Source organism: Brachyhypopomus gauderio, chromosome 2 (assembly GCF_052324685.1).
Source record: "Brachyhypopomus gauderio isolate BG-103 chromosome 2, BGAUD_0.2, whole genome shotgun sequence".
In the NCBI taxonomy this organism is placed as follows: Eukaryota; Metazoa; Chordata; class Actinopteri; order Gymnotiformes; family Hypopomidae; genus Brachyhypopomus; species Brachyhypopomus gauderio.
In genome coordinates this window covers 36,814,771-36,840,843 of record NC_135212.1, presented here as the reverse complement: position 1 = coordinate 36,840,843, position 26,073 = coordinate 36,814,771, and the positions used below count along the sequence as shown (strand labels likewise).

Below are 26,073 nucleotides of genomic sequence, written 5' to 3'. Positions count from 1 at the left end.
CGACACAACTGCTTACAGGATCAGGTCAGAGAATATTAATTCGTATTAATTAGCTTAATATTAGTAATAATTACTAATCTTTAGTAGAGATCTCGATTACTCAGTGTCAGAAAAAAACATATGTTGCAACAGTTTGTCCAACAACAATTATAGAAAATCTACAACAGTCAATTGTCAATTAAACTTGTCAATTAAAAGTGTTCTCACTCAAATGAGCAAAGTGACCAGCGATACGAACCCCGACTCAGCGGCTCCCTGTTCCACACTGTAATATCCTAGCATTACACACGCTAATGAGTACACAATTCCTCAATAAGACCTCCGTTAAGCACATTGATTCCTTCACGATAATGCCATTCCACGCCTTTGTACAGAACCTGTATCATTTATCCTTAATGGGGCCCAGCACACAAGAGGCATGCCAACTCAATCAAGATGCTCACCCATCCACACAACTCACACACACACACACACACACACACACACACACACACACACACACACACACACACACCCACACCCACACCCACACACACACACACACACACACACACACACACACATGGCTCTCCAAGCACAGTATTCACACACAGTGCTTTTCTCAGGCAGCCAGCGTCTCTGATAAGGCTTTAATGAGTCCCAACGAGGCTGCTACACACACACGAACCCCCCCCCACCCAAGCCTTTTCTGACCCAGAGAACAAGATCCTTAAAGAGGAACAGAAAATGCCTTGTTCTCAAACTGAATAACCTCATCACTGACTCTGACTGCTGGACTGTGAGTTGAAGAAAAACACACAAACACACACACACACACACACACACACACACACACACACACACACACACACACACACACAGAGTAAATGCACCGCACATGTTCTTCTATACTGTCACAAAACTCCATTGTTGGACTAAAACACTTGAACACAGACTAATTGGCCAACTTCTCATCCTCCTCTCTCTAACATTCACTCAGTTTGTGCCCCCCACCACTTCTTTCTTTCTTTCTCTCTCTCTCTCTCTCTCTCTCTCTCTCTCTCTCTCTCTCTCTCTCTCTCTCTCTCTCCCTCCCTCCCTCTCACCCTCTTATCTGTCCCCGCGAGCTCATTATTATCTTGGTAATTAGTGAGACTCTGGGAGGTTCCTTCTGTCTCTAAAACTGCAACAGCACAGAGAGTTTTGAAAGGTTCTGCTATCAGAAGAGCTGCTCTGTATCTCTCAGTCTCCTTTCTCTCCCTCTCTCTCTCTCTCTCTTTCTCCCACTCTCTCTCCCTCTCTCTCTCTCACTCTCTCTGTATGTGTAAATGTGCTGGCAGGTGACTCTCTCATGTTAAAGGCGCTTAATGGGATTCTGTCACCATTATTATGGTGAAAAGAGCAGACAGGAACAAAATGGGCTTGTTAAAAAGTGACTTTTACAGCCACTTCATTATTAACGTGTGACCCCCCCAGGAATGACTGCCACCCGGCCTTACAGTAAAGTGGTATGTTCCCATAACTGGCTGTTTTGCCTGGAGAAGTCAGGAATGTTGTTGATTAAATGGGGGGTTCCTGGGGGTCTCCAGGAGGACAATTATTATTGTAAGTCATTCTAGGCCTAACCCTAACTTTTTTTTTCTTTTCTGTTTTTGACACACCAGTCGGAGGTTGTGGGAAATGGGTAAACAATAGTCAACCAACCAAGCCCCACGACACCACCCAACCGATCCCCACAACACCACCTCAATGAACCCCACACCACCCCTCAACCAAGCCCAGCAACACCACCCAACCGAGCCCCACAACGTCACCCAACCAAGCACCGCAACACCCTCCCAACTGAGCCCCTCAACACCACTTCAACGAGCCCTGCACCACCCCTCAACCAAGCCCAGCAACACCACCTCAACAAGCCCGGCAACACCATCCAACCAAGTCCCACAACACCACCCAACCAAGCCTCACGACACCACCCAACCAAGCACCGCAACAACACCCAACTGAGCCCCACAACACCGCTTCAACAAGCCCAGCAACCCCACCCAAATGAGCCCCAACACACCATCCAAACGAGCCCCACAACCCCACCCAACTGAGCCTCATGATACCACCTCAACGAGCCCCACAACACCACCCAAACAAACCCTGCAACATCACTTCACTGAGCACTGCATCGGTTACCCAAATCACATCTACTTCTCAAATGACTTTAACAAAGACAAAATGAACACAGGGATGATGTGAAATCTCCTGCTAGACAGGAAAGACAAAAACTAGTTTGTCCTTTCACCTGGAAAACTAAAATCTCTACTAAAAAAAAAAAAAAAAAAAAAAGTGCCATATTTGTCAATTGTGATTTTTTCACCGCAATCGAAATTTGTCCTCCGCATTTACCCATCTGTGCAATTAGAACACACACACACACACACACACACACTAGTGATTACTAGGGGGCTGTGGATCACACATGCCCAGAGCGGTTGGCAGCCCTAGCCCGGCACCCGGGGAGCAGTTGGGGTTAGGTGCCTTGCTCAAGGGCACCTCAGTCATGGCCTCAGGCCTGGGAATCGAACCCACGACCCTCCGGTCACAAGACCAGTTCCCTACCACAGGACCATGACTGCCCCAAACTACTAAACTGGTGAGAAACCTGTGGAGTCCTGGCCTCCTGGCCGTGAGAGTGCCGTCTCCACGTACCTTCAGCCTTCATGTAGTGGACAGAGTACGCGATGACCCTGTCGGCATTATACAGCGGCCTGTCCCACGCTAGCAGGATTGCCGAGCTGGACACGGTGTCGGCATGGACGTTGCGGGGTGCGCTGGGACGGTCCTCTGACATCACCACGATCAGACGTGCTGTGGACAACACCGAACCCAGCGCATTCTCCACCTGGCACTGGTACACTGCATCGTCCTCAGGAATGATCTGATTGATCACCAGTTTACTGAAAAACAAACCAAAAAACCCTGAAACACCAGTGCAGACGTCCAGTTCAGTAGCCCAGTTCAGATACAACATCTCCAGCACTCCAGGACATTCCCTGGCATGTTTACGATTCTACACTTTTGTACATAAAACACAGATCCACATAAGAACCATGAAAGTTTTGAATTTGAGTAATACCACCTGTCCATTTTTTGAAGTTTTTAAATATGTATTTTTAAAACCCTGTTTATTACTGTTAATGATCAAACAAGAACTGTACACACTTCACTATAACAGCAGTGTCACATTAATCCTTATAGTACTGTAAACTGCTAAATACGATGACTGACGGCACTCTCAGTATCTCTCAGAGAGGGTTCCTGGAATAAATGTGGACAGCGCACACTCATGATTAACAAAGCAGCACGACAAATCAAATAAATTGCCGTTAGCAAAAGGCTGAATTATTAATGGCCCTCTCATTTCACTGAGGGCTAATGAATGTTTCAGGGAGACAAGAGTGTCCATCAGACAGAAGAAGCAGTTAGAGACTCCAGTGATGCTTTCTTACACCTCAGAGCTTCACTCTATGATCAGCGTTCTAGACAGGCTAGAAACTACAGCCACAGTGACCATCACACACCCACACAATCTAGAAGCTCAAACCTGCTGTGATCGGTGCAGTGCTCAGAGTTCGTACCTGTTGTACATTTTGATGCGGCCGTTGGAGTGGACGGGTTCTCCGTTCTTCAGCCAGGTGATGCGTGGGGGGGGAGACCCATCGGCCTCACAGACGAAGCGGCCGGTGCCGGCACGAGGGCGGGTCAGACTCTCGGGCCACTCTACCAGAGACGGTGGTGCTGAAAGGAAAACAAATAAATGACATAAGAGGTTGAAGTGAAGGACAGAGGGATGTCAGGGCTCAGGAGAACATGTGCACAGCCTTTTCTCCACAGGGTTCTCACCGAGGACAGTGATGTTGGCGACGGCGACGGTGTAGTTCCTGGTGCCGGGCGTGGTCGCCCTGCACACGTACACGCCAGCGTGCTCCCGCCTGACGTCAGTGATGAGCAGGTTGCCGTTGCCGAGCACCTTGGTGTTGTAGACGTCGATGGACCTGTGATCGGCACGGCTCCAGGAGATCAGCGGACGAGGGTTCCCCACGGCAACGCACTCCAGGAGGACACTGCCATGCGTCACCACGGTAGCATTCTGCGGCCCGGCAATGATGCGTGGTCGCTGGGGAATTCTTGGAAAGGGAGCTAGAGGAGGAAGAAAGAGCAGGAACCATGAACCCTGCTGCACGTCCAGCACTGGCCTCTAGGGGGCGCTGTCTCGCACTCACCTGGCGTAACGGTGAGCGAGGCCTCACTGCTGCGCCGGCGGTTGGCGATGTTGGCCGCCACGCAGCGGTACCGCCCGGCATCTGTACGCTCCACTCCCTGGATCTGCAGCACCCCGTTGGGCAGCACCGTGATTCTGAACGAACAAACGGACCAGAATGAAGGACGAACCGAGTGATGCTTTTCAGTACCGGTACAATGGAAGAATCCTGTTAGTTTGTAAAGACAAACGGATTGAAGTATAAACAAAAATATGTACCAGTATAGGAAAAATACTGGGGCAGCTGTGGTGTTTGGGCCATCTCCCAGTGATCAATGGGTCCTGTGGGGCATACCTGTCGGTGGCCAATGGCAATGCGACGCGGTTGAACTCCCATGTGATGATTGGTGGGGGCGTGGCGCCAATTTTGCAGGAGAAACGTGCAACAGAGCCCTCGGTTACCACGATGGGGAAAGGCTGCTGTGTGAATGTGGAAATACCTAGGCAGAGACACAGGGACACGTCAGTTCAACAGCCCTCACAGCCCTAAACCTAGTCCTCATAGGGCTAACCCTAGTCCTCACAGCCTTAACCCTAGTCCTCACAGCCCTAACCCTAGTCCTCACAGCCCTAACCCTAGTCCTCATAGGCCTAACCCTAGTCCTCACAGCCTTAACCCTAGTCCTCACACCCCTAACCCTAGTCCTCACAGCCTTAACCCTAGTCCTCACAGCCCTAACCCTAGTCCTCACAGCCTTAACCCTAGTCCTCACAGCCATAACCCTAGTCCTCATAGGCCTAACCCTAGTCCTCACAGCCCTAACCCTAGTCCTCATAGGCCTAACCCTAGTCCTCACAGCCTTAACCCTAATCCTCACAGCCCTAACCCTAGTCCTCACAGCCTTAACCCTAGTCCTCATAGGCCTAACCCTAGTCCTCACAGCCTTAACCCTAGTCCTCATAGGCCTAACCCTAGTCCTCACAGCCTTAACCCTAGTCCTCACAGCCCTAACCCTAGTCCTCATAGGCCTAACCCTAGTCCTCACAGCCCTAACCCTAGTCCTCATAGGCCTAACCCTAGTCCTCATAGGCCTATCCCTAGTCCTTATAAGCCTAACCCTAGTCCTTACAGCCCTAATCCTAGTCCTCACAGGCCTAACCCTAGTCCTCACAGCCCTAACCCTAGTCCTCATAGGCCTAACCCTAGTCCTCATAGGCCTAACCCTAGTCCTTATAAGCCTAACCCTAGTCCTTATAGGCCTAACCCTAGTCCTTATAAGCCTAACCCTAGTCCTTATAGGCCTAACCCTAGTCCTTATAGGCCTAACCCTAGTTCTCATAGGCCTAACCCTAGTCCTTATAAACCTAACCCTAGTCCTTATAGGCCCAACCCTAGCCCTCACAGGCCTAATCCTAGCCCTCACACACCAGCAGGGTCCACCATGGTGCTCTGATAATCCAGAGAACCCCAAACAGCCCAGATACAGTGTAAGGAAGGTTTCCAATGTCAAAGGGTTATGCGTAGTATAAAAGGTAGTAACCAATGCCCTACACAATCACAATGACCACATTCAGTTCCTGTGGCCCCCCCCCCCCCCCCCCACACACACACACACTCTCCCTCTCTCTCTTTCTAGATTGGTAAGGTTGAACGTATTCCTATCAGTCACACTAATCTTCCTTAGCCTCTGACTTAAAGACCAACTGTGAGGTATAACTGTAATCAATCGCTCGTACTGAAGACAGTGTCCAGTAGTGACAGAATGCTCACTGCATTCTCACAACCATAACATCCACTTTAACAGGCCTGGGGTCAGTGGACAGTTTAACCAGTGCCTGCATTAGAAAAGTGATTTGTTTTCGTTCCAGCAGATACGGCACAGCAGGGCAGGAAACACAACCCCTTCCTTGTTCAATATCCTCCTTTACATTCTAGGAACAACCTGCTCTGGTTAAACCCCCACGGCGCTACAATTGGGAGCAGGACAAGAGAGTTTTGAAGATCAAAAGTATATCCTATTCACAGCAGGCTTTACACACGGCACTGAACCCCACAGCTGTAGAACCAGGAGAGTCCGTAGGGCATAAAGCTAAGGGTCCAGGGGACGACAGTGAGACCTACAGAACCACAGGTCTGCACAGAACATCCAGCCTCTGGTCTGCCATTACAATGGGGAGGGTTGTTGTCTTGGTCATCCAAACCCATGACCATGTTCACAGTGAGGGAGGGAGGAGAAAGGAGAGGCGTGGAGAGAAAGCGTGAAAGCAGAAAGGGCGAGAGGCTCAGGGGAAGGTGATACAGTGGAAGAGTCACAGTATCAGATAAATGATCAGGACAAACAGCAGCCTGTCCGACCTCACAGCAACACAACCCTGTCCTTCTGAGAGAGACACCCTGCTTACCTGCGTGTGTGTGTGTGTGTGTGTGTGTGTGTGAGAGAGAGAGAGAGAGAGAGAGAGAGAGTGTGTGTGTGTGTGTGTGTGTGTGTGCGTGAGTGTGTGAGTGTGTGAGTGTGTGTGTGATGTAACAACAAGGTCTTGATTGTGGAGGTGAATTGCATAAATACACACTCTTCAGAACTACATATTAAACTAGGGGTTTAACCCCCCTGATTTAAACATGGTATCAATCTCAAAGCAGAAATCAACTAAGTGGGAAAAGTGAGCTGTGCGGAGTGGGACAGATGTGTGGTTTACTGGATCCATCCGGGTTAACCCTCAGTTGAGGCAGGTCCCACGCTCCACCCCACACCAACTGTTGTAGTAATTAAAATCTGACATTGGTGCTATATTTCTGTCACTGTGGTGGGTGAGCCAGTACCCTGAGGAGGTTCTGACCCACTTACCCATCTACATTAAACACTTCATTGTCCTTTAAGATATTTATTCCATTGTTAACACATTAGCACATTACAAACAGAGGCAAATAAACACTAAACACTACAATACAAAACACTACAATAAACACACACAAATAAACACTCATACAAGACACACTCACAGCAATAAACACTGATACAATAAACACGCCAATAAACACTCATACAATACTCACACCAATAAACACTGCACCTACAAGCAGCCCTCCCTAGTTTACTCTCCATATGTGGAGTGGTGTTTGTGCGGGCGTCTGTGAGGGACGACGCCATTGTCTTTGTGGAGTTGCGGGTAGATCTGAGCGGTTAGTGCTCTGTTAGTGTTAGTGCTCTGTACTTTTCAGGCTGAAGGCAGTAAAACCCCCACGAGCCATTACGATCAGTGGCCTCCACTCACCCCGTCACCCCTCCCCCATCACCCACACCATCCCCACCACCCCAACTCCGCCAGGCCTCACAGAAGCTATGGTCAATGATTAGTTAACACTGATGGATGGTTTTGCTGCAGTGGTGATTGTCCCAGGAATGGCCCGTGTCTCCAGGGCAGGGACAGCCTGGGTCTCCAGGGCTGTGAGCATGGGAAGGCTCACCTGGGGCAGCAGGGCAGGAAAGCACACACACAAACACCCCCCCACATGCTACAGGACAGCACACACACATTAACCTACCCGGCATACTACACACAATACACCCCCCCCACTGCTGCAGGACAGCATTATAGCACACATACACTGATACACACACACATACACATTCACACACACACACACACACACACACACTCACACACACAATCAGGACTCACACTCACACAACACTCACACGCACGCACACACACACACACACACACACACACCGGAACTGCACTGAAGTAATCCAATTAACCAATTGGCTAACCATCTGGTAAGTTGAGAACATTTATTTTTTCTTTATGGGATATGCGTGTGTGTGTGTGTGTGTGTGTGTGTGTGTGTGTGTGTATGTGTGTGTGTGTGTGTGTGGGACTCCTGTATGTGTGTGATGAACAGTGAAAGATGAAGAGCTCTGACCGGGACAGCACTTCCCGGACCCAGGACCACATTCTCCGCTGGACACGGACATAAACAAGAAGAAAACACCCCGCTGATCTTTAACCCCATGAGGAGGTATGAGACCCTCAGAAACAGGCTTTGTGGAGGTGTGATTCCTCCAGAACCTTCCTGAAGAAAAGTTATTATTATTAAAAAGTTATGCGTTATTTGTCCTTAAACACGCTGTACTGTCTTAAATACGAAATGTTAGCCTCATCAAAATGGAATTTCTCACTTAGATCTCAAATCATCTCAACATCTAAATCAACATCTCATAAGACAGATTCAGAATTCTATTTCAAGAGTTCCTTTTACAAACAAACAATATATTGGATGTCAAAGACCACTAGAGTGGAATTCTCTACAAGGCAGTTTCCAGAAACACACTTGGACATCAGGCTTCCATCACTGGAAGAGCACAAGAAGCAAGTGTCATAAAACGCCTCTTTCAGAACCAATCACGTAGCCCACTGATCTCATAAAAAACCTTCTGTCACCATGACTGCATTGTACATAATGATGAATGGAACACTAAACCTGAGTTGCCAGGTGTTAGTGTCTTTAACAGCAGGGAATCCCCTTTTCACACACACATTTGCACTATGAACCATGAGCAGCATAGAGCAACCTGACAGCCTCTCCGCTGTGTTTCTGTGGTTGAGTTCAGCTGGCCGAGCGACATCCCTCCAGTCACGGGGAGGTTGTGTGAGTTAAGGCGCGGTGCAGGCGTGATACACATCCACACCGCAGAAAGGGGGGTGTCTGCCTGCTCTACATTCACACAAATACACTTTGCACTAAAAATTAAACTGCTGAAAAATCTTCCTGCACACATACGAGTAGCATGCCAACGGTGCGTGTGCATAAACTAGTGGTACTGGTATAAAATATAGGGACATTACATACTATTTCCTTCCTACTCTCTCTCTCTCTCTCTCTCTCTCTCTCTCTCTCTCTCTCAGTAACTGTGGGTAGATGCAGTTTATTGATTATTTGGAACAGAATGAAGTGAGAGCTGAATTGGTGCTGCTGAGATTTAGAGCTTGTGTGTGTGTGTGTGTGTGTGTGTGCGTGTGTGTGTGTGTGTGCGTGTGTGTGTGTGAGAGAGAGAGAGAGAGAGAGAGTGTGTGTGTGTGTGTGTGTGTGTGTGTGTGTGTGTGTGTGTGTGTGTGTGTGTGTGTGTGTTTTTGAGATGCATGGATTTGGCTCCTGAAACCTAGGAAATAGGTAGATTATACAGCTTTCTCGGGTGGAGTTCAGGTTAGGCACAGGGTGTGTTTGAGGAGTGAGGTCCCAGGCAGGGCTGAGGTTAGTGTGTGTTGGACTGGGTGGAGCTGAGGTTAGTGTGTGTTGGACTGGGTGGAGCTGAGGTTAGTGTGTGTTGGACTGGGTGGAGCTGAGGTTAGTGTGTGTTGGACTGGGTGGAGCTGAGGTTAGTGTGTGCTGGACTGGGTGGAGCTGAGGTTAGTGTGTGTTGGACTGGGTGGAGCTGAGGTTAGTGTGTGTTGGACTGGGTGGGTGGAGCTGAGGTTAGTGTGTGCTGGACTGGGTGGAGCTGAGGTTAGTGTGTGTTGGACTGGGTGGGTGGAGCTGAGGTTAGTGTGTGCTGGACTGGGTGGAGCTGAGGTTAGTGTGTGTTGGACTGGGTGGGTGGAGCTGAGGTTAGTGTGTGTTGGACTGGGTGGAGCTGAGGTTAGTGTGTGTTGGACTGGGTGGGTGGAGCTGAGGTTAGTGTGTGTTGGACTGGGTGGGTGGAGCTGAGGTTAGTGTGTGTTGGACTGGGTGGAGCTGAGGTTAGTGTGTGTTGGACTGGGTGGAGCTGAGGTTAGTGTGTGCTGGACTGGGTGGAGCTGAGGTTAGTGTGTGTTGGACTGGGTGGAGCTGAGGTTAGTGTGTGTTGGACTGGGTGGGTGGAGCTGAGGTTAGTGTGTGTTGGACTGGGTGGGTGGAGCTGAGGTTAGTGTGTGTTGGACTGGGTGGGTGGAGCTGAGGTTAGTGTGTGTTGGACTGGGTGGGTGGAGCTGAGGTTAGTGTGTGTTGGACTGGGTGGAGCTGAGGTTAGTGTGTGTTGGACTGGGTGGAGCTGAGGTTAGTGTGTGCTGGACTAGGTGGGTGGAGCTGAGGTTAGTGTGTGTTGGACTGGGTGGGTGGAGCTGAGGTTAGTGTGTGTTGGACTGGGTGGGTGGAGCTGAGGTTAGTGTGTGTTGGACTGGGTGGGTGGAGCTGAGGTTAGTGTGTGCTGGACTGGGTGGGTGGAGCTGAGGTTAGTGTGTGTTGGACTGGGTGGGTGGAGCTGAGGTTAGTGTGTGTTGGGCTATGTGGGGCCAAGGTTAGTGTGTGCTGGACTAGGTGGGTGGAGCTGAGGTTAGTGTGTGTTGGACTGGGTGGGTGGAGCTGAGGTTAGTGTGTGTTGGACTGGGTGGGTGGAGCTGAGGTTAGTGTGTGTTGGACTGGGTGGGTGGAGCTGAGGTTAGTGTGTGTTGGACTGGGTGGGTGGAGCTGAGGTTAGTGTGTGTTGGGCTATGTGGGGCCAAGATTAGTGTGTGCTGGACTGGAAGGCCCCGGGTACTGTCTACTTCTCACTCTTTTGAATAATGTGACAAATAAAGAAAAGTTAAATGTTTTCACCAAGCTAGTGTGGTCTCTCAGCTGCTCATAAAGGCAATCTGGCCATCTGCCCCTTCCTCTGACCTGACCTTTGACCTATGATCTCAGCAAAACCCAAGCCAACACTCTCTCATTGCTTAGTCAGTCCATGTTGAGACAGTAAGACCACTGACCAATCAGCACTGACCATTATAGTACCACCAACAAGGTGCACATCAGTCAACCAGCACTTCCAGCATATTAGACTCCTGCAGGACAGCAGGAGAGTATTTAACATCAAAGTTAAACCCAGCAAAGTCTCACTGCAACAACAAAATAACCTTGAGCAGCACTGTTTTACAGTTTCATAAGTACCTGTGTTCCTCTACTACAACATAACCAGACTCAAGTCACCAGTTGGTTAACAAGCTGTTCATGAATTTAAAATAAGGGTGTTAGAGCAGAGAAATGCTAAAAGATGCAGGGTGCTGGAATTTGAGGAGCAGAACTGGGAGACACAGACTGGGCATTAGGGCACTGCAGGCTGAACTGGCTCTGTATGACCATAGCAGCAAGAGAGTTCCTCCATCTCCCGGGCTTTGGACCAAAGAAGAGAGACCTCCTCAATCTCCCGGTCCTACTAATCTCTCTCACTAAATAAAAAAACAGAGATCAGATCTGTTAATCATCTCTGTTAATCAACTCTCAAATGGAAGAGACCCCCAGGCAATGGATGGTGGTATTACAGTTTTTTGCAGCTGTTAAGACTAAAAAGTGGTCCTCATAGCACCATGTAGCACCATATAACCCATGTAGCCTATCTATTGACCTGGTGCGCTAAACCTTAACCATATTCTCTGCCTTACACTCATCTAGATATTCTTAAACACATGTTTTGCAAAACATTAAACACAGTTCTTTACAGATGACACAATATTAAAAACTGAAAACCTTGTGTTTCTTTTGGAAAACACTGCCACACAACTGCAACACTAACCTACGAAAATCCATACCCAGTCCTCACAGGTTACAACACTTCTAGCTATTTTTTTTAACAAATCTTTAGACATCAAAGCCTAATCCCTAAAAACAGGCCACAAGTTGCAAATCTTGGTTTGCACATCCAATACTGAATGAGGAAGAGGATGAGCAACCATAATGGATGAGATCAGAGCCACTCTAGTTGACCATGTGGTCAACCATGTGTTGGGTTTTCTGGAGGCAAAGGGTCCAGCCTAATCTGTGCTGCTACACTGTAGCATCATCCAGACTTTTCAAAATGAGAAGTAGACCTATCCTCAATAAATACTACATCATGTTTCTGCACAACTAGACTACCCCTTGCTGGAGGACGAAAACAGCTATCCACCTCAGAACAGAAAGAGACCATCATCAATAAGGTCAGAGCAAACAACAGCATACATTTCCAACAAAAACAACAGCACAACATTACTGACAACATCACCATCAACAACATCTATTCAGACTGGGCCAGTGACAGTGTGAAACAACTGCAGTATGAATTCACGCAAGTATACTCTGCAATCCACTCACTGATAGTCCAGTGTCCTGTGCAACACATCTTTGGCAACATGATGCCTATTTAATTCTGTTGTACAATACTGTAATGAACATGATAGGACACCGTACCATTATCAAAGTCCCTGGCAGCATCACACAACGTGTGCAGCCATTTGCCAGAATGGTGGTGTTCATCATCATGCTACTTTTGGTCCCTACAACACTGTGCACATCATCACCTTCCTCAACACAGAGAACAACATACTCACTCTCCATCACTAGGGGGATGAACCAGAACAGTCCAGGTTTGTCGTCGTCTAGGACAACATAAGTTTGCACCGGGTCAAGATTTGCTGTGCTTCACCTCCACCAAACTCTCCACTGCTGTTGAGTTCTTTTTGGCATGGAGGTGGTCGCCAACCCCACCTATGCAAATACATTCAGCAGGTGATGGAGGAAGCTTGAGGCTATTTTGTCTTTTTGTGTCATTTTTGTTGTCCATGTGTTTACAGTATATACAGCATGTGTTGCCTTAGTGTTCTCGCAAAACAAAAACAAAAAACATTTCCTTGTAAATACTTTATGGTGTTTTCCATTTGTCACATCAGTGTGTAGTTGTCACATGGGAAAGGCTAATCATATGATATATGTGTGTAGTTTGGATGCAATAATATGGTTTTGGCAAGAGTTGCAAAAGTTTTGGTTGAAGTGTTTGCTTTTTCCAAAAGTGTGAGATGTTTTGCCTGTTGTGTGTGTGGCATTGGCTGCTGTGTGTAAAGTTTTGACAAAAAGAGAAATTGGGTCTTAGCGTCTGCAAAAAACTGTATATATTTTCATTATTAACACTCCTCTGCGTTAGAGTGTGAAAATGCTGCTCAGTTTTCTGTGTTGTCCTGGCTACAGCTCTGAGCTACAGACTGAAAGAGAGAGAGAGAGGGAGAGAGAGAGGGAGAGAGAGAGGGAGAGAGGGTTTGGCGATCAGATGGGAGATTGAGCGGAAAAACTCTGGTCTAATGCTCTGTGTAGGTGATCTGTTTACAGCTCCAAGATCAGCTTTCCTAATCTGCCTCATCTGAAACATTATGAGCACAGCTTTAACACTGAGCCCAGATCAGACGATATTCAGCACAGATCAGGTGTCTGTTTAGCCTACTCCTGTGGGTAGCACCATGCCGGATCAGTTTTCTGGGCACAGATTAAGTCAGTAGTGATTCGCCTTTAAAGAACAAGACTAGGTTAAATCTGCACTTATCTTCTGGCATTTCAATTTTGGTCTTGATTTGTTCAGCATGATTTGTTCACCATTTCACACATCTTTAATTTTTCCTAATTATAATCTAAAAGATTAAGAGATTTTACATTTTGCTCTCACTTCTCTGTCTCTCCACATAATTTATTTTTTTATTAACAGTTTATTAACAGTAATGTGCAAGGCATTGTGATACAGCAAAAGGGCTCCATAATCCTACAGTCAGTGGAACCACAGGCCAACCTACAAAGGCAGGCCAAGTATCAAAACTAAACAGAGGGATCTGAATGACAAAAACTAACCACATAGGAGAAATGTCTAGGAAAACTAGATAAACATGGTTTTACAGAGAGACTCCACCATAAGGTGGCACTGGTGGGTCCTGGGATCCCATGAAGCTCACCTTTCCTCCTCAACCCCTCCCAATCCCTCCTCCAGAGAAATAGCAGCAGCCTTGTGGGAAAAAAAGCAATCTCTGACGGAGGAAAAGAATGCAGTGCAAAGCTCAACAAATCAATCAGGGTGCAGGCACCTAACTGGCCAGTGGCCACTCCAGCCCAGGACTGGCAAAAAAGCCGGCCAATCACACAGCCCTGCTCCCAACACCCCATGCCCTTTTAGCCCTAACCTTATGGCCTGCATGGGGGAAGGGGTAGGAGAGAAGGCAGGGGGGGGGGGGGGGTAAAAGAAGACCCTTAAACCCTTATCTACTTAAATCTCCTCACTCTCAACTCTTAGCCACCACTAGGTACACAAGGACCTGTCTTCCAGGTCTCTGAGATCTCTGGTGTGTGAGGTTCTAGAATTTTAAGTGCAGTTCCAGAAGGTCACTGGTAACTATTGTTAGAACTGACAAGCTGGCATTGTTATGTCACAAATAGAACTCTCAGTTAGACATTCCAGAGGTTCGGGCTGCTCCTACCACAGCAGGAACAGGACAGACTACCATCTGTGTAGAGACAAGGATACACACAAAGATCCCAATATGGACTACCTTTTACCTTCAGAATGAAAAACTTATCCAAGATCACACTGCTGACACAACTGGTGCTCTGAATCGCCCTCATGTTCTCAAAACATCATCAAAACAGCATTTCTACTGAGGGCACTCTGCAATTTCACAAACATGCTCAAATCATGTTTAGCTGCACACACAGGTCCCAGTGCAGGGACCAGGGTGTAGCTACACTAGTTAGTTACTATGGCATGCTGGGGGGAGATTTGGGCTACAAAATGAAGTGACCGGCACTACGTGTCTAACTAAATTCCCTTCAGTGCTCTAGGGTTTAGGGGTTAGGGTTTAGGGTCCTCTTCCAGCCGAAAACCCCTTCAGCTCTGCCCTCTGACCTCTCCGACCGCTGCCTAAGGAAACCATGGAAACCTTTCATGTCCACCACACAAGGAGATAAAGCAAGCATTCTGCCCTGAGGTTCTGCCCATTCCGACGTCGTCAAACATCCCGTCAAACATCCCGTCAAACATCCCGTGTCCCGCTCAAACTGGTCTGCTTCATTTCTCTTATTACACATCAGAGTACTGGTGGAGACCAAAGTGTTACTTAGCAACCAAGGCAAACATGCTTGTGCACACACACACACACACACACACACACACACACACACACACACAGCTGCCGTGTGGGTGCAGGCTGAACAGTGATAAAGATAAGGATTTGACAAGGTGCTTGCCCATGCTTTAATATATAGACTAATATTCTGCACAGGCCAGACAACACCAGAGTGAAAAGACAGTCAATAGTCACTAGGCAGCTTCTTTAGCTCTGCACATGTGGGTCAATATTAGTGATGAAATGGTTATAGAACCAGATGCCTGGAGTCAAAGGGTGGAAACAGTCACTATTTTTACCATTTTATCTGGCAATTGTGTTATTATATTAAATGTTATTGAGCGGAATGGTTCAAATGAAGACAGGAGATGTTGCTGAGAGAAGATCCCCTTTGCCCAGGCCACTTTGCTGTTTCACAGAACCACAGAGATCTCTGGGAGCAGAGGCGTAACTTCCGAACCGGGCCACCAACATGACAAGAGCAACCGAGCCCATGGACCTCAGGCAGGCGCGCGTGCTGATAGTGTCCCACTCATGACACCAGCCTGTTCCGTAACTAGCATGACCCTGCTAACATGAGGCAGCTATGTGACCCACCCTCGGGGGTCATGAAGTCTTCATCAAATTAATGTGGTGTTTTAGAATGGGAAGTGTTTTCAAAAGATAACCACCATTAACTAGGAACTAGGCCACGCTGAATTAACCAAACTATTTAAAACCATGTTACTAAAATCAGCAGAGAACCAACAGTTATGTGATAACACTGGAGCACAGAGAGTGTGTTTCTGTTTGTGTGTGCATGTGTGTGTGTGAATGCATGTGTGTGTGTGTGTGTGTGTATGTGTGCGTGTGTGTGAGAGTGTGTGTGTGTGTGTGTGTGTGTGTGTGTGTGTGTGTGTGTGTGTGTGTGTGTGTGTGTGTGTGTGCGTGTGAGTGTGTGTTTGCTTATGTCTCTGTGTGTGTGATATTTCTTCAGGCTGGAGGTGAGAAGACCCAGGGCAAAAGGTCCAAAAGGTCTACACATGTGTAACCATCAATCTTCCTCTCCCCCATCACCCTCCACACACACTCACACACACACACACACACACACACACACACACACACACACACACACGCACACACACACACACACACACACACACACACACACATACGCACATGCATGGACACACACACACACACACACGCATACGCACATGCATGAACACACACACACATGCATACATGAACACACACAAAAATACATTCCATCCCCAAAACACTCTAAAACCTGTTCATAGCATTCTGACAATATACACTCTTAAACCCACAAACACAGGTGACAGATAACACGAAGACTAGGGTTGCAGCGGTATCCGGTTTCACGGTATACCACGGTATTAAAATGCACGGTTATCATACCGTGTGCGTTTGCTTATTACCGGTAAAAAGCAAGCCAGCGGAGAAACTGACCCGCGCATGCGCAACTCCGCTCCGGTTCAGCTACTCAGCACAGCGGTGAGAATGGCAGAAAGTGTATCAGACTTAACACATTTTTTAACAAAAAAAGCTAAACTAATGTCAGCGGCGAAAATGACGTAATCGCGCTGTCGATTAGCGAGGTCGTGCACCTCTCGAATTTTGTAACTTTGCGCGCGCCGCGCCTCAGCGCGATGAACAAAGTCTTATTTGCAGGGTTCATGCACCTTTATAAGGTGGAATTAAAACACTTGTACTTCACTTTCAAGGTCCAGTTCAATATTTCCCAGCACCATAAACTTAATAAAGTTAAATATTTATACATATACTCGAAATAATTCGCTTTTTCATCACATTATTTAATGGTTGTTTATTTTCAAAACGCCCAATCTTAACGTCTTCACGTTCTCTCATGTTTCGTCCTGGAATTACAAGAGGCTCGTATTTGTTAACGTAATACGAGAGAACTGTGCGGAGTCGCGCTATGGTCACTAGTGAAAAGTATAAACCTAGCTTTTTATGGTCCTTGCCTTCACTGGATGTGAAAGACGCCATTAATTTACATGCGTTCATTTTCAAATTCTAACGTGCCTGTTTTTCACATGTTAAAACCAGACTCGGTGTGAAAGCCTTAAAATAGAAATCTCTATTGTGATGATGTCAGAAATAAATCCTCTCTTTCTACAGTATCTGGTGGCAGTACAACGGACGTTTACAACAGTTGTTGATCAGACACTGACCCAGGCTGAGTTGATCAGATATTAAATAATTTAAACTTAAATATTTGTACTGAAATCCATGATTTAGGTTTCTCTAATTTTGCAGTATTTATATAAACATGTTTACAGCTTTTTTTTTTTTTTTTAAGGAGACATTTTGTATACAATAGTTGCAGGTTTCTACAATAAATAGTTAATTGAACAAAAAAAAACTTGTTGTAATTTCTTTAAGGGTCAGTGTATCTTTTAATAATATACAAACTAACTGTGATACCGTGATAACCGTGATACCGCGGTATTTTCTGAGACGGTTATCATACCGTGAAAATCTCATACCGTTGCAACCCTAACGAAGACAGACACGTGCCAAGACATGTTCTTATTCAGCTCTTACAACAAACATTTTCTAGAACTTTCCGAACCAAGCCACCCTTTACCATAAGCTCTGGTTCTGGAGCATCTGCAAAACTGCCCTTACGTAGCCCAATACAGGGCAGATGTCCTGGTTTGGTCAGTCATCTCTGGACAAACAAATGGCCCTTAAAGAAGGGCTTTTGTCCAGCGACGGTGGCCGGGGGCAGGCAGGAGCAGAAGAGGAAGGCTTTTCATTCGCTCTGGGGAGCAGCAGGGCGGAAAGCAATCGCATAGAGACCAGTAGCCCCTTTCACTCCGGGACTACTAACCCACAATAAAGTTAACTATTCAGGAGTAATGACGTGAGGAGGGGAGAGAGAGAGAGAGAGAGAGGAGAGGGAGGAGAGCTAGAGAGAGGGGAGGGAGACAGAGGAGAGGGAGGAGAGATAGAGAGAGGAGGGAGAGGGGGAGGGAAAGAGAGAGGGGGATGAGTGGTAGAGAGTGAAAGTGTGTATGTGTATTTTGGTTTGTGTGTATGGGGGAGAGTATATGTGTACACACTTCTTGTGTGTGCATGAGGATAGTGTGCACTGATATTGTGTACAGATAGTTTGCACTGATAGTGTGTACAGATAGTGTGCATTGATAGTGTGTACAGATAGTGTGCACTGATAATGTGCACTGATAGTGTGTACAGATAGTGTGCACTGATAGTGTGTACAGATAGTGTGCACTGATAGTGTGTACAGATAGTGTGCACTGATAGTGTGCACTGCTTGCTGAGTTAGTGCTGATGCCTCACAGTCTGCTGCCTCGCGCCGACTGATTCTCGGGTAGCTGCCACTTTGGCCAGCTCGCTGCCAGTTAGCAGCCCTGTTAGAAGTGTCCTCTTAGAATACGTCAGCCAACGGCCCAGGCAGCCTGCAGCGTGGTGTCGGTCACACGGCCTGGTTCACAGGGTTAATACAGTGGGTTTACCCACAAGCCCAATGCACCAGCCACACAGTAGCCACAAGTAAAGAAGCCCAGGGGGCATACAGTTCCTGTTTTAGAGGGGGATGGGCAGTTTGTGTTTTTGTTGCTTTAAAACATTTGTTGAGCACACCCCACTCCCACCTCCAGCCCTGTTCATCACCGAGCTGTTATGCAATCCAAGGGGCTTGTGTCAGCCCTGTTTTACAGCAGGAGTCCGAGTGACAGCCTTACACTAAACACTTCTCCTGAGGCTGTGTGTAAGTGGAGAGGAGACGGTCTGTACATATAGGGAGACGGTCCGCGTAGACAGGGAGACAGTCTGTACAGACAGGGAGACACACTACTGACCTGCTCCTCTCACCGCAGAAGAGCGCGCACACACACACACACACACACACACACACACACACACACACACACACACACACACACACACACACACACACACACACACACACACACACACACTCATGTCTGCACCATGACATACATGAAAACATATGCACTCAGACCTGTCCATGGCAAAAGCAAAGCACCCCCTTTCCCAGCCTTGGAGAGGTGGAAACATCAAAGCACAGGGCCTGTGAATAGGGGTCACCCTCCCTGTGCTGCTGAGCTCTGACTGCGTCCTGCACGTAACCTCTCAGCTCCACCCACCCTCATTTACACTCCAATACACGCATTCAGGAGCCCAGGATCTGGCCCCTGCTTCACACTTCCCCTCCCCACCAGGGCCCAAACACCCACGAGGAAAGGACAAGCATCTACACTTCATTTAAGAAGGCTACAACACGGGGAAGGAAGTCACCGCAGTGTGTGTGCTTTAAAGTGAAGGGTTTAGCCTAGATCAATTCTAACATCATTCTGATGTTTGCTGCACTGAGATGAAATGGCCCCTCTGAGCATGCACTAAAGGCCTTATGGGGGAATCACTGCATGTTTCTTACCCTTCAACAACAGAACACACATGAATCATATGAGCTGTGAGAGGGGATTGCAGGTGAGGTGGAGCTGTGGGCATGAGGGGCAACTCCAACACAATCACAACAAAACAACTCCATCACAATCAAAACTAAACAACTCCAACACAATCACAACAAAACAACTCCAGCACAATCACAACAAAACAACTCCATCACAATCAAAACTAAACAACTCCAACACAATCACAACAAAACAACTCCATCACAATCACAACAAAACAACTCCAGCACAATCACAACAAAACAACTCCAGCACAATCACAACAAAACAACTCCAACACAATCACAACAAAACAACTCCAGCACAATCAAAACTAAACAACTCCAGCACAATCAAAACTAAACAACTCCAGCACAATCACACCAAAACAACTCCAACACAATCACAACAAAACAACTCCAGCACAATTACAACAAAACAACTCAATCACAATCAAAACTAAACAACTCCAGCACAATTAAAACAAAACAACTCCAACACAATCACAACAAAACAACTCCAGCACAATCACACCAAAACAACTCCAACACAATTACAACAAAACAACTCCAGCACAATCAAAACTAAACAACTCCAGCACAATTAAAACAAAACAACTCCAACACAATCACAACAAAACAACTCCAGCACAATCAACATGGCTTAAGATGATCACGTCAACAAACCTTGACTGTGTTTCACCCTGCGGCTTTGGGGGAAGCCCCACAAGAGTGTCACACAGGTGGACACACTGTGAAAAGCTTCATCCAGTGGAGCAATGAGGACAAACCCTGTCTCTGTCTCTCACACACTGTGTAGCAGACTCCATATTGTGATGCCATGCAGTTCACTAAATGACATCCCAAAAGCCTCAGGCAATGTCATACTGCATTGGCCTCAGGTGCATCTTTAGTCCAGAGTGCTGTATGTAGCAAACACTGAGGAACATTTGGTTTAATGTATAAAGTATAGACATCCACTCACGAAAACCAAATCACAACACACTCACACACCCCACACACACACTCTCTCACCCACACACACACACACACACACACACACACACACACACACACACACACACACACACACACACACTATTTCCTCTCTCACCTTGTTCTCAGCTCCTACGTGACTCAGATGCCTTACAGCAGGATGTAATCTGACCCCCTTGACGGCAGAGGGAGGGAAGAGGCGACTTTAACAGGGCATAACCCAACTGAGGGAGGGAAGAGGGGACTTTAACAGGGCGTAACTCAACTGAGGGAGGGAAGAGGGGACTTTAACAGGGCGTAACTCAACTGAGGGAGGGAAGAGGTGACTTTAACAGGGCATAACCCAACTGAGGGAGAGAAGAGGGGACTTTAACAGAGCGTAACCCAACTGAGGGAGGGAAGAGGGGACTTTAACAGGGCGTAACTCAACTGAGGGAGGGAAGAGGGGACTTTAACAGGGCGTAACTCAACTGAGGGAGGGAAGAGGTGACTTTAACAGGGCATAACCCAACTGAGGGAGAGAAGAGGGGACTTTAACAGAGCGTAACCCAATTGAGGGAGGGAAGAGGAGACTTTAACAGAGCGTAACTCAACTGAGGGAGGGAAGAGGGGACTTTATCAGAGTGTAACTCAACTGAGGGAGGGAAGAGGGGACTTTAACAGGGCGTAACTGAGAGAGGGAAGAGGGGACTTTAACAGAGTGTAACTCAACTGAGGGAGGGAAGAGGGGACTTTATCAGAGTGTAACTCAACTGAGGGAGGGAAGAGGGGACTTTAACAGGGCGTAACTGAGAGAGGGAAGAGGGGACTTTAACAGAGTGTAACTCAACTGAGGGAGGGAAGAGGGGACTTTAACAGAGTGTAACTCAACTGAGGGAGGGAAGAGGGGACTTTAACAGAGTGTAACTCAACTGAGAGAGAGAAGAGGGGACTTTAACAGAGCGTAACCCAACTGAGGGAGGGAAGAGGGGACTTTAACAGGGCGTAACTGAGAGAGGGAAGAGGGGACTTTAACAGAGTGTAACTCAACTGAGGGAGGGAAGAGGGGACTTTATCAGAGTGTAACTCAACTGAGGGAGGGAAGAGGGGACTTTAACAGGGCGTAACTGAGAGAGGGAAGAGGGGACTTTAACAGAGTGTAACTCAACTGAGGGAGGGAAGAGGGGACTTTAACAGAGTGTAACTCAACTGAGAGAGAGAAGAGGGGACTTTAACAGAGCGTAACCCAACTGAGGGAGGGAAGAGGGGACTTTAACAGAGTGTAACTCAACTGAGGGAGGGAAGACGGGTCTTTAACAGAGCGTAACTCAACTGAGGGAGGGAAGAGGGGACTTTAACAGGGCGTAACCCAACTGAGGGAGGGAAGAGGGGACTTTAACAGAGTGTAACTCAACTGAGGGAGGGAAGAGGGGACTTTAACAGAGCGTAACTCAACTGAGGGAGGGAAGAGGGTACTCAACTGAGGGAGGGAAGAGGGGACTTTAACAGAGCGTAACTCAACTGAGGGAGGGAAGAGGGGACTTTAACAGGGCGTAACCCAACTGAGGGAGGGAAGAGGGGACTTTAACAGAGTGTAACTCAACTGAGGGAGGGAAGAGGGGACTTTAACAGAGCGTAACTCAACTGAGGGAGGGAAGAGGGTACTCAACTGAGGGAGGGAAGAGGGGACTTTAACAGAGTGTAACTCAACTGAGGGAGGGAAGAGGGGACTTTAACAGAGCGTAACCCAACTGTCTGGGTTGGCTTCTCTTCACCAGCTTCTTCAGAGATTCAGGAAAATCAGAGCTGACCTTCTGCAGGCATGGCTGACTACAGGCAACTTCGCTGCTGCTTTAATGTACACAAGTCCAGCTCCATGGCCCTCTATTCTGCCACAGCACTCATGAGGAGAGGGCTCACTACTGATCTGGGTGTTTAGCTTCCTGTGGGCAAACCTGGCACTGACAGGGCACAGTGATGCTGACAGGGCACCGTGGTGCTGACGGGGCATTGGGGGCAGCAAAGGGGCATTTGAACTTACTTGCAATAATCAGACGAGCTTTCTGGCTCAGGATTGTTCCGTATGTGTTCTGAGCGAGGCACTGGTACCACCCTTCATCCCACTGCTCTCCTCTACGATTCTCCACCTCTGAGATGAATAGTGATCCGTTGGCAAGGAGACGGACACGCTCTGACTCCACGAGCGGAGAGCCATTTTTCAGCCAGCGGACGTGCACCGGGGCCTCTCCCTGGGCCCGACAGTCCAGAACCACGGTGTCCTTACGCAATACCGTCACATCACGAGGCTCCTTAACAAAAAATAACTCACTGAAGCATAACACACCTGTAGAGGGCGAGAGAGAATGAGAGATGAGTGACGGATTGGTCTGAAAGAGATGGCTGTTCATACACAACCTTTCCTGGTTGGTGTTGTTTATATAGCGCTGGCCAACGCCACTCACGACGGATGTGTTTGTGATTGCATTTGTCTTGTTCTGATTAAGTTTCACACAGGCTTTGTTTCATGCCTAATAAAGTCAGGAATCTAAGAGAAGGCTGACTCCAGAATGCATTACTGGACTCCCTGCATTAAATCTGCAAAGGCACTGATCCTGCCGTGATGAGCTACCTCACACAAACCCCAAAGACAAGAACCACGGAGGGGTAAGGACACTCACAATGGAAGAGAGTATTAACCACACTATCTACAGCTCTTTCACACGCTCTGAAAGGCTCCGTTTTGGGTCATCTTGAAGAAATCGCCTCTCTAAGAAAACATATTTAACTTTTAGAAGCATTAACGGCTGAACGCGCTCAAGCGACTGTTGTCTAATTTCGCTGTTGTGTTAACCCAAAACGTTCTCCCGCTCTTCTACCTACATGGATGTAAAGACAAAACTGCCTTTCGAAAACAAACGATTAAAAAGATCATTTATTCTATATCAAGAAACTCCAGAAATGGCGAAAATTGCTGTAGTTCAGTAAATTTCATTGATGTTAATTCTTCTTTTGAATGGAAGCGAATAGCTTTCGTGATTAATTACACATGAAAGAATAATCCGGTTATCGGAAAGTTACGTTTCCAAAGTTTAGTTAGAACAAAAGACAAGCATAATAAACTTCACGTTTAAGTTGTGTACGACTGACTGGCCGCTCAGCGTCTACACGGTCCCCGGCTTTTTCCTGCACGTGCGCAGCGCGAGAGGTCACCGGAATCAAAGCCACTCTGCCGCTTCACGCGCGGCATATGTGGCACGGGACAAACCTCGCGTTACGGGGGACAAACCTCACGTTACGGGGGACAAACCTCGCGTTACGGGGGACAAACCTCACGTTACGGGGGACAAACCTCACGTTACGGGGACAAACCTCGCGTTACGGGGGACAAACCTCACGTTACGGGAAGAAACCTCGCGTTACGGGGGACAAACCTCACGTTACGGGGGACAAACGCGGGACATTCTGGCGTTACGCAGTACATTACAGGACATTCGTCCAGGCGGGACATTACTGGCTGTCTTCATGCTGAAGCAGTGCGCCCGGGGTGAGCGGTCAGTGCACACACGCAGCGGTCCGCACTCGGGGCGGCGCAGACACAATTTAGTACACGTCTAGAAAGAGATCAATTAAACATCTCAAACCAGGTTCATGAAACGATATAAAAGAGCGAACCGTTATATCACCCAGTCTGGCTACAATTACACCTGATAAAGTCAAAAGTAGCCACCACGCCAGACTACGCTTCTCTCACTTCTATCACATAGAGGAAATAAAACGATGCGCGACCTAAACTCTGCTACCTAACTGACACGTAACCCGTAGAGGAGAACAGCACCATACCTGAGATTGGCAAAAATACGGCAAAAAACAGCCAGTGCTGGTATAATTCCCTTTTGAAACACGCCATTTATTTGAGTTGATCGTGCATTCTAAGTCTGCAGGCTGCTTCCACAACCCCTACAGCGTTCTGGACTGGAACAGAGTGACTGACTGCACTGACCACTGAGGGGGGATTACTTTTTTGGCGTGGCTGGCGTGGATGGACACTTCCTTCTCAGTAGTGCGTTGTGCGGTTGAAGCGTCCCCAGTGTTGTTTCCCCATAGCAACTTTCCGTGTAACGTGCTTGTATTGCAGAGACCTGTCCAAGTCCATATAACTTATGAATAACGTCTCATGAGATTAAACTTCTGGGCCATACGAAAACGTCACACACGAGATGATTTCTGCAGTTTTTCTGTAGGCTTAATGGATTATACTTTTCAAAAATAAGATTGAACACACAGCATTATTATTATTGAGCGATTGTTGAGTGATTAGGCAACTACAAAATGTATCTATTTCACTTGGTAAATACAAGGATGGCTTAGGTGATGTTTCTTCTCCCTTTTAACGGTTCTAATCATGTCAACGACTCCCATCACTGCAACATCACGGGTACCGAATGTGTCCGTGGTTTGTTTAAAAGTCTGAATATATTATGTGCGTTGTGTTCTTATTCAGATTATTTCATTGTGAACTGGCTTTGACAGGAGCGCTGGGCTGCTGGAGAAGTTTTACCTCCAGTTGTTGGAGAGCAGGGTGTTTGCACACACACACACACACACACACACACACGCACACACACACACACACACACACACACACGCACACACACACACACACAGTCAGGAGCTCGTGGGTTAGGGTTGGTGCCGTCCTGGCCCTGCACAGGAGCTGTGTTCCACAACTATGTTGTTAATGGGTTACAGTCTAATCCGATTAGGTTACTTGAATATAGTAATCAGTTGGATAGGGTTACAGATATATTTTAAATAGGTAATCAGTAATCTGTAACGGAATACAATTTTAAAGTGACCTTCTCAACCCTACACACGCACACGCGCGCCTACACGCGCGCACAGAAAGAGAGCGATTGATAACGGCAGCTGCACGAGCGCACGGTGCTCAGAAATATCGATCCACTCTCTCGCGGTCCCCTCCGGTGGAGGAGGAGAGTGACCTCCCTTTCGCCATCGCGGGACCTTCGGACAGGCCGAACAAAAGACCAGCTGTGCTCTGTTCAGCGAAAAACAGCGAAACAGACCAGTGAGGCGAGTTCTCACAGTCATCTCCGGAAATCACACAAGATAACCGGCTCCATATCAGTCCACTAAACTATATGTTAAACCAGGAGAAAACAAAACACAGACATAACCTACGTACGATAGAAATCATGAATACTCCAAAGATTCTGATTTTGTCCCTAAACTATTTCTGATTGAACTGATCTAAAGATTAAAAAGTTAATTGGCCTACATTAAGTAAAAATATTAAACAAATAAGGCGTGTTAATTTACAAACACATATTCAAAACTTTCGACTTTTTTCAGTTGGAAAAAGTGAGGAATACAAACAAATTCGTTGCTTATAAATAATGTGTAATTATATCTATATAATTAAACTCCCCATGTATCCTACTGGCTATTGTTTCTTTTATTTTGTGGGTGTGCACGTGTTTGCCCCTTATGCTACTCAAGGTGGGGGAAG

At 47.3% G+C, this 26,073-nt stretch overlaps 1 protein-coding gene across 2 annotated transcripts in view; it reads right to left on the bottom strand.

The window, feature by feature from the left end:
• The window catches only part of prtga (protogenin homolog a (Gallus gallus)), a 41,823-nt gene extending 17,310 nt beyond the window's left edge, over positions 1-24,513 (bottom strand). For both annotated transcript variants that reach the window (XM_076995219.1, XM_076995225.1), the window contains exons 1-7: positions 24,387-24,513; positions 22,588-22,890; positions 4,587-4,731; positions 4,254-4,387; positions 3,874-4,170; positions 3,609-3,768; positions 2,680-2,927 (exon numbers count right to left, since the gene is read on the bottom strand). In XM_076995219.1, the coding sequence (XP_076851334.1) occupies positions 2,680-2,927; positions 3,609-3,768; positions 3,874-4,170; positions 4,254-4,387; positions 4,587-4,731; positions 22,588-22,890; positions 24,387-24,453 (1,354 nt within the window). In that variant the 5' untranslated portion in view covers positions 24,454-24,513. The remainder of the gene's footprint in view (positions 1-2,679; positions 2,928-3,608; positions 3,769-3,873; positions 4,171-4,253; positions 4,388-4,586; positions 4,732-22,587; positions 22,891-24,386) is intronic.
• Positions 24,514-26,073: the final 1,560 nt, after the last annotated feature.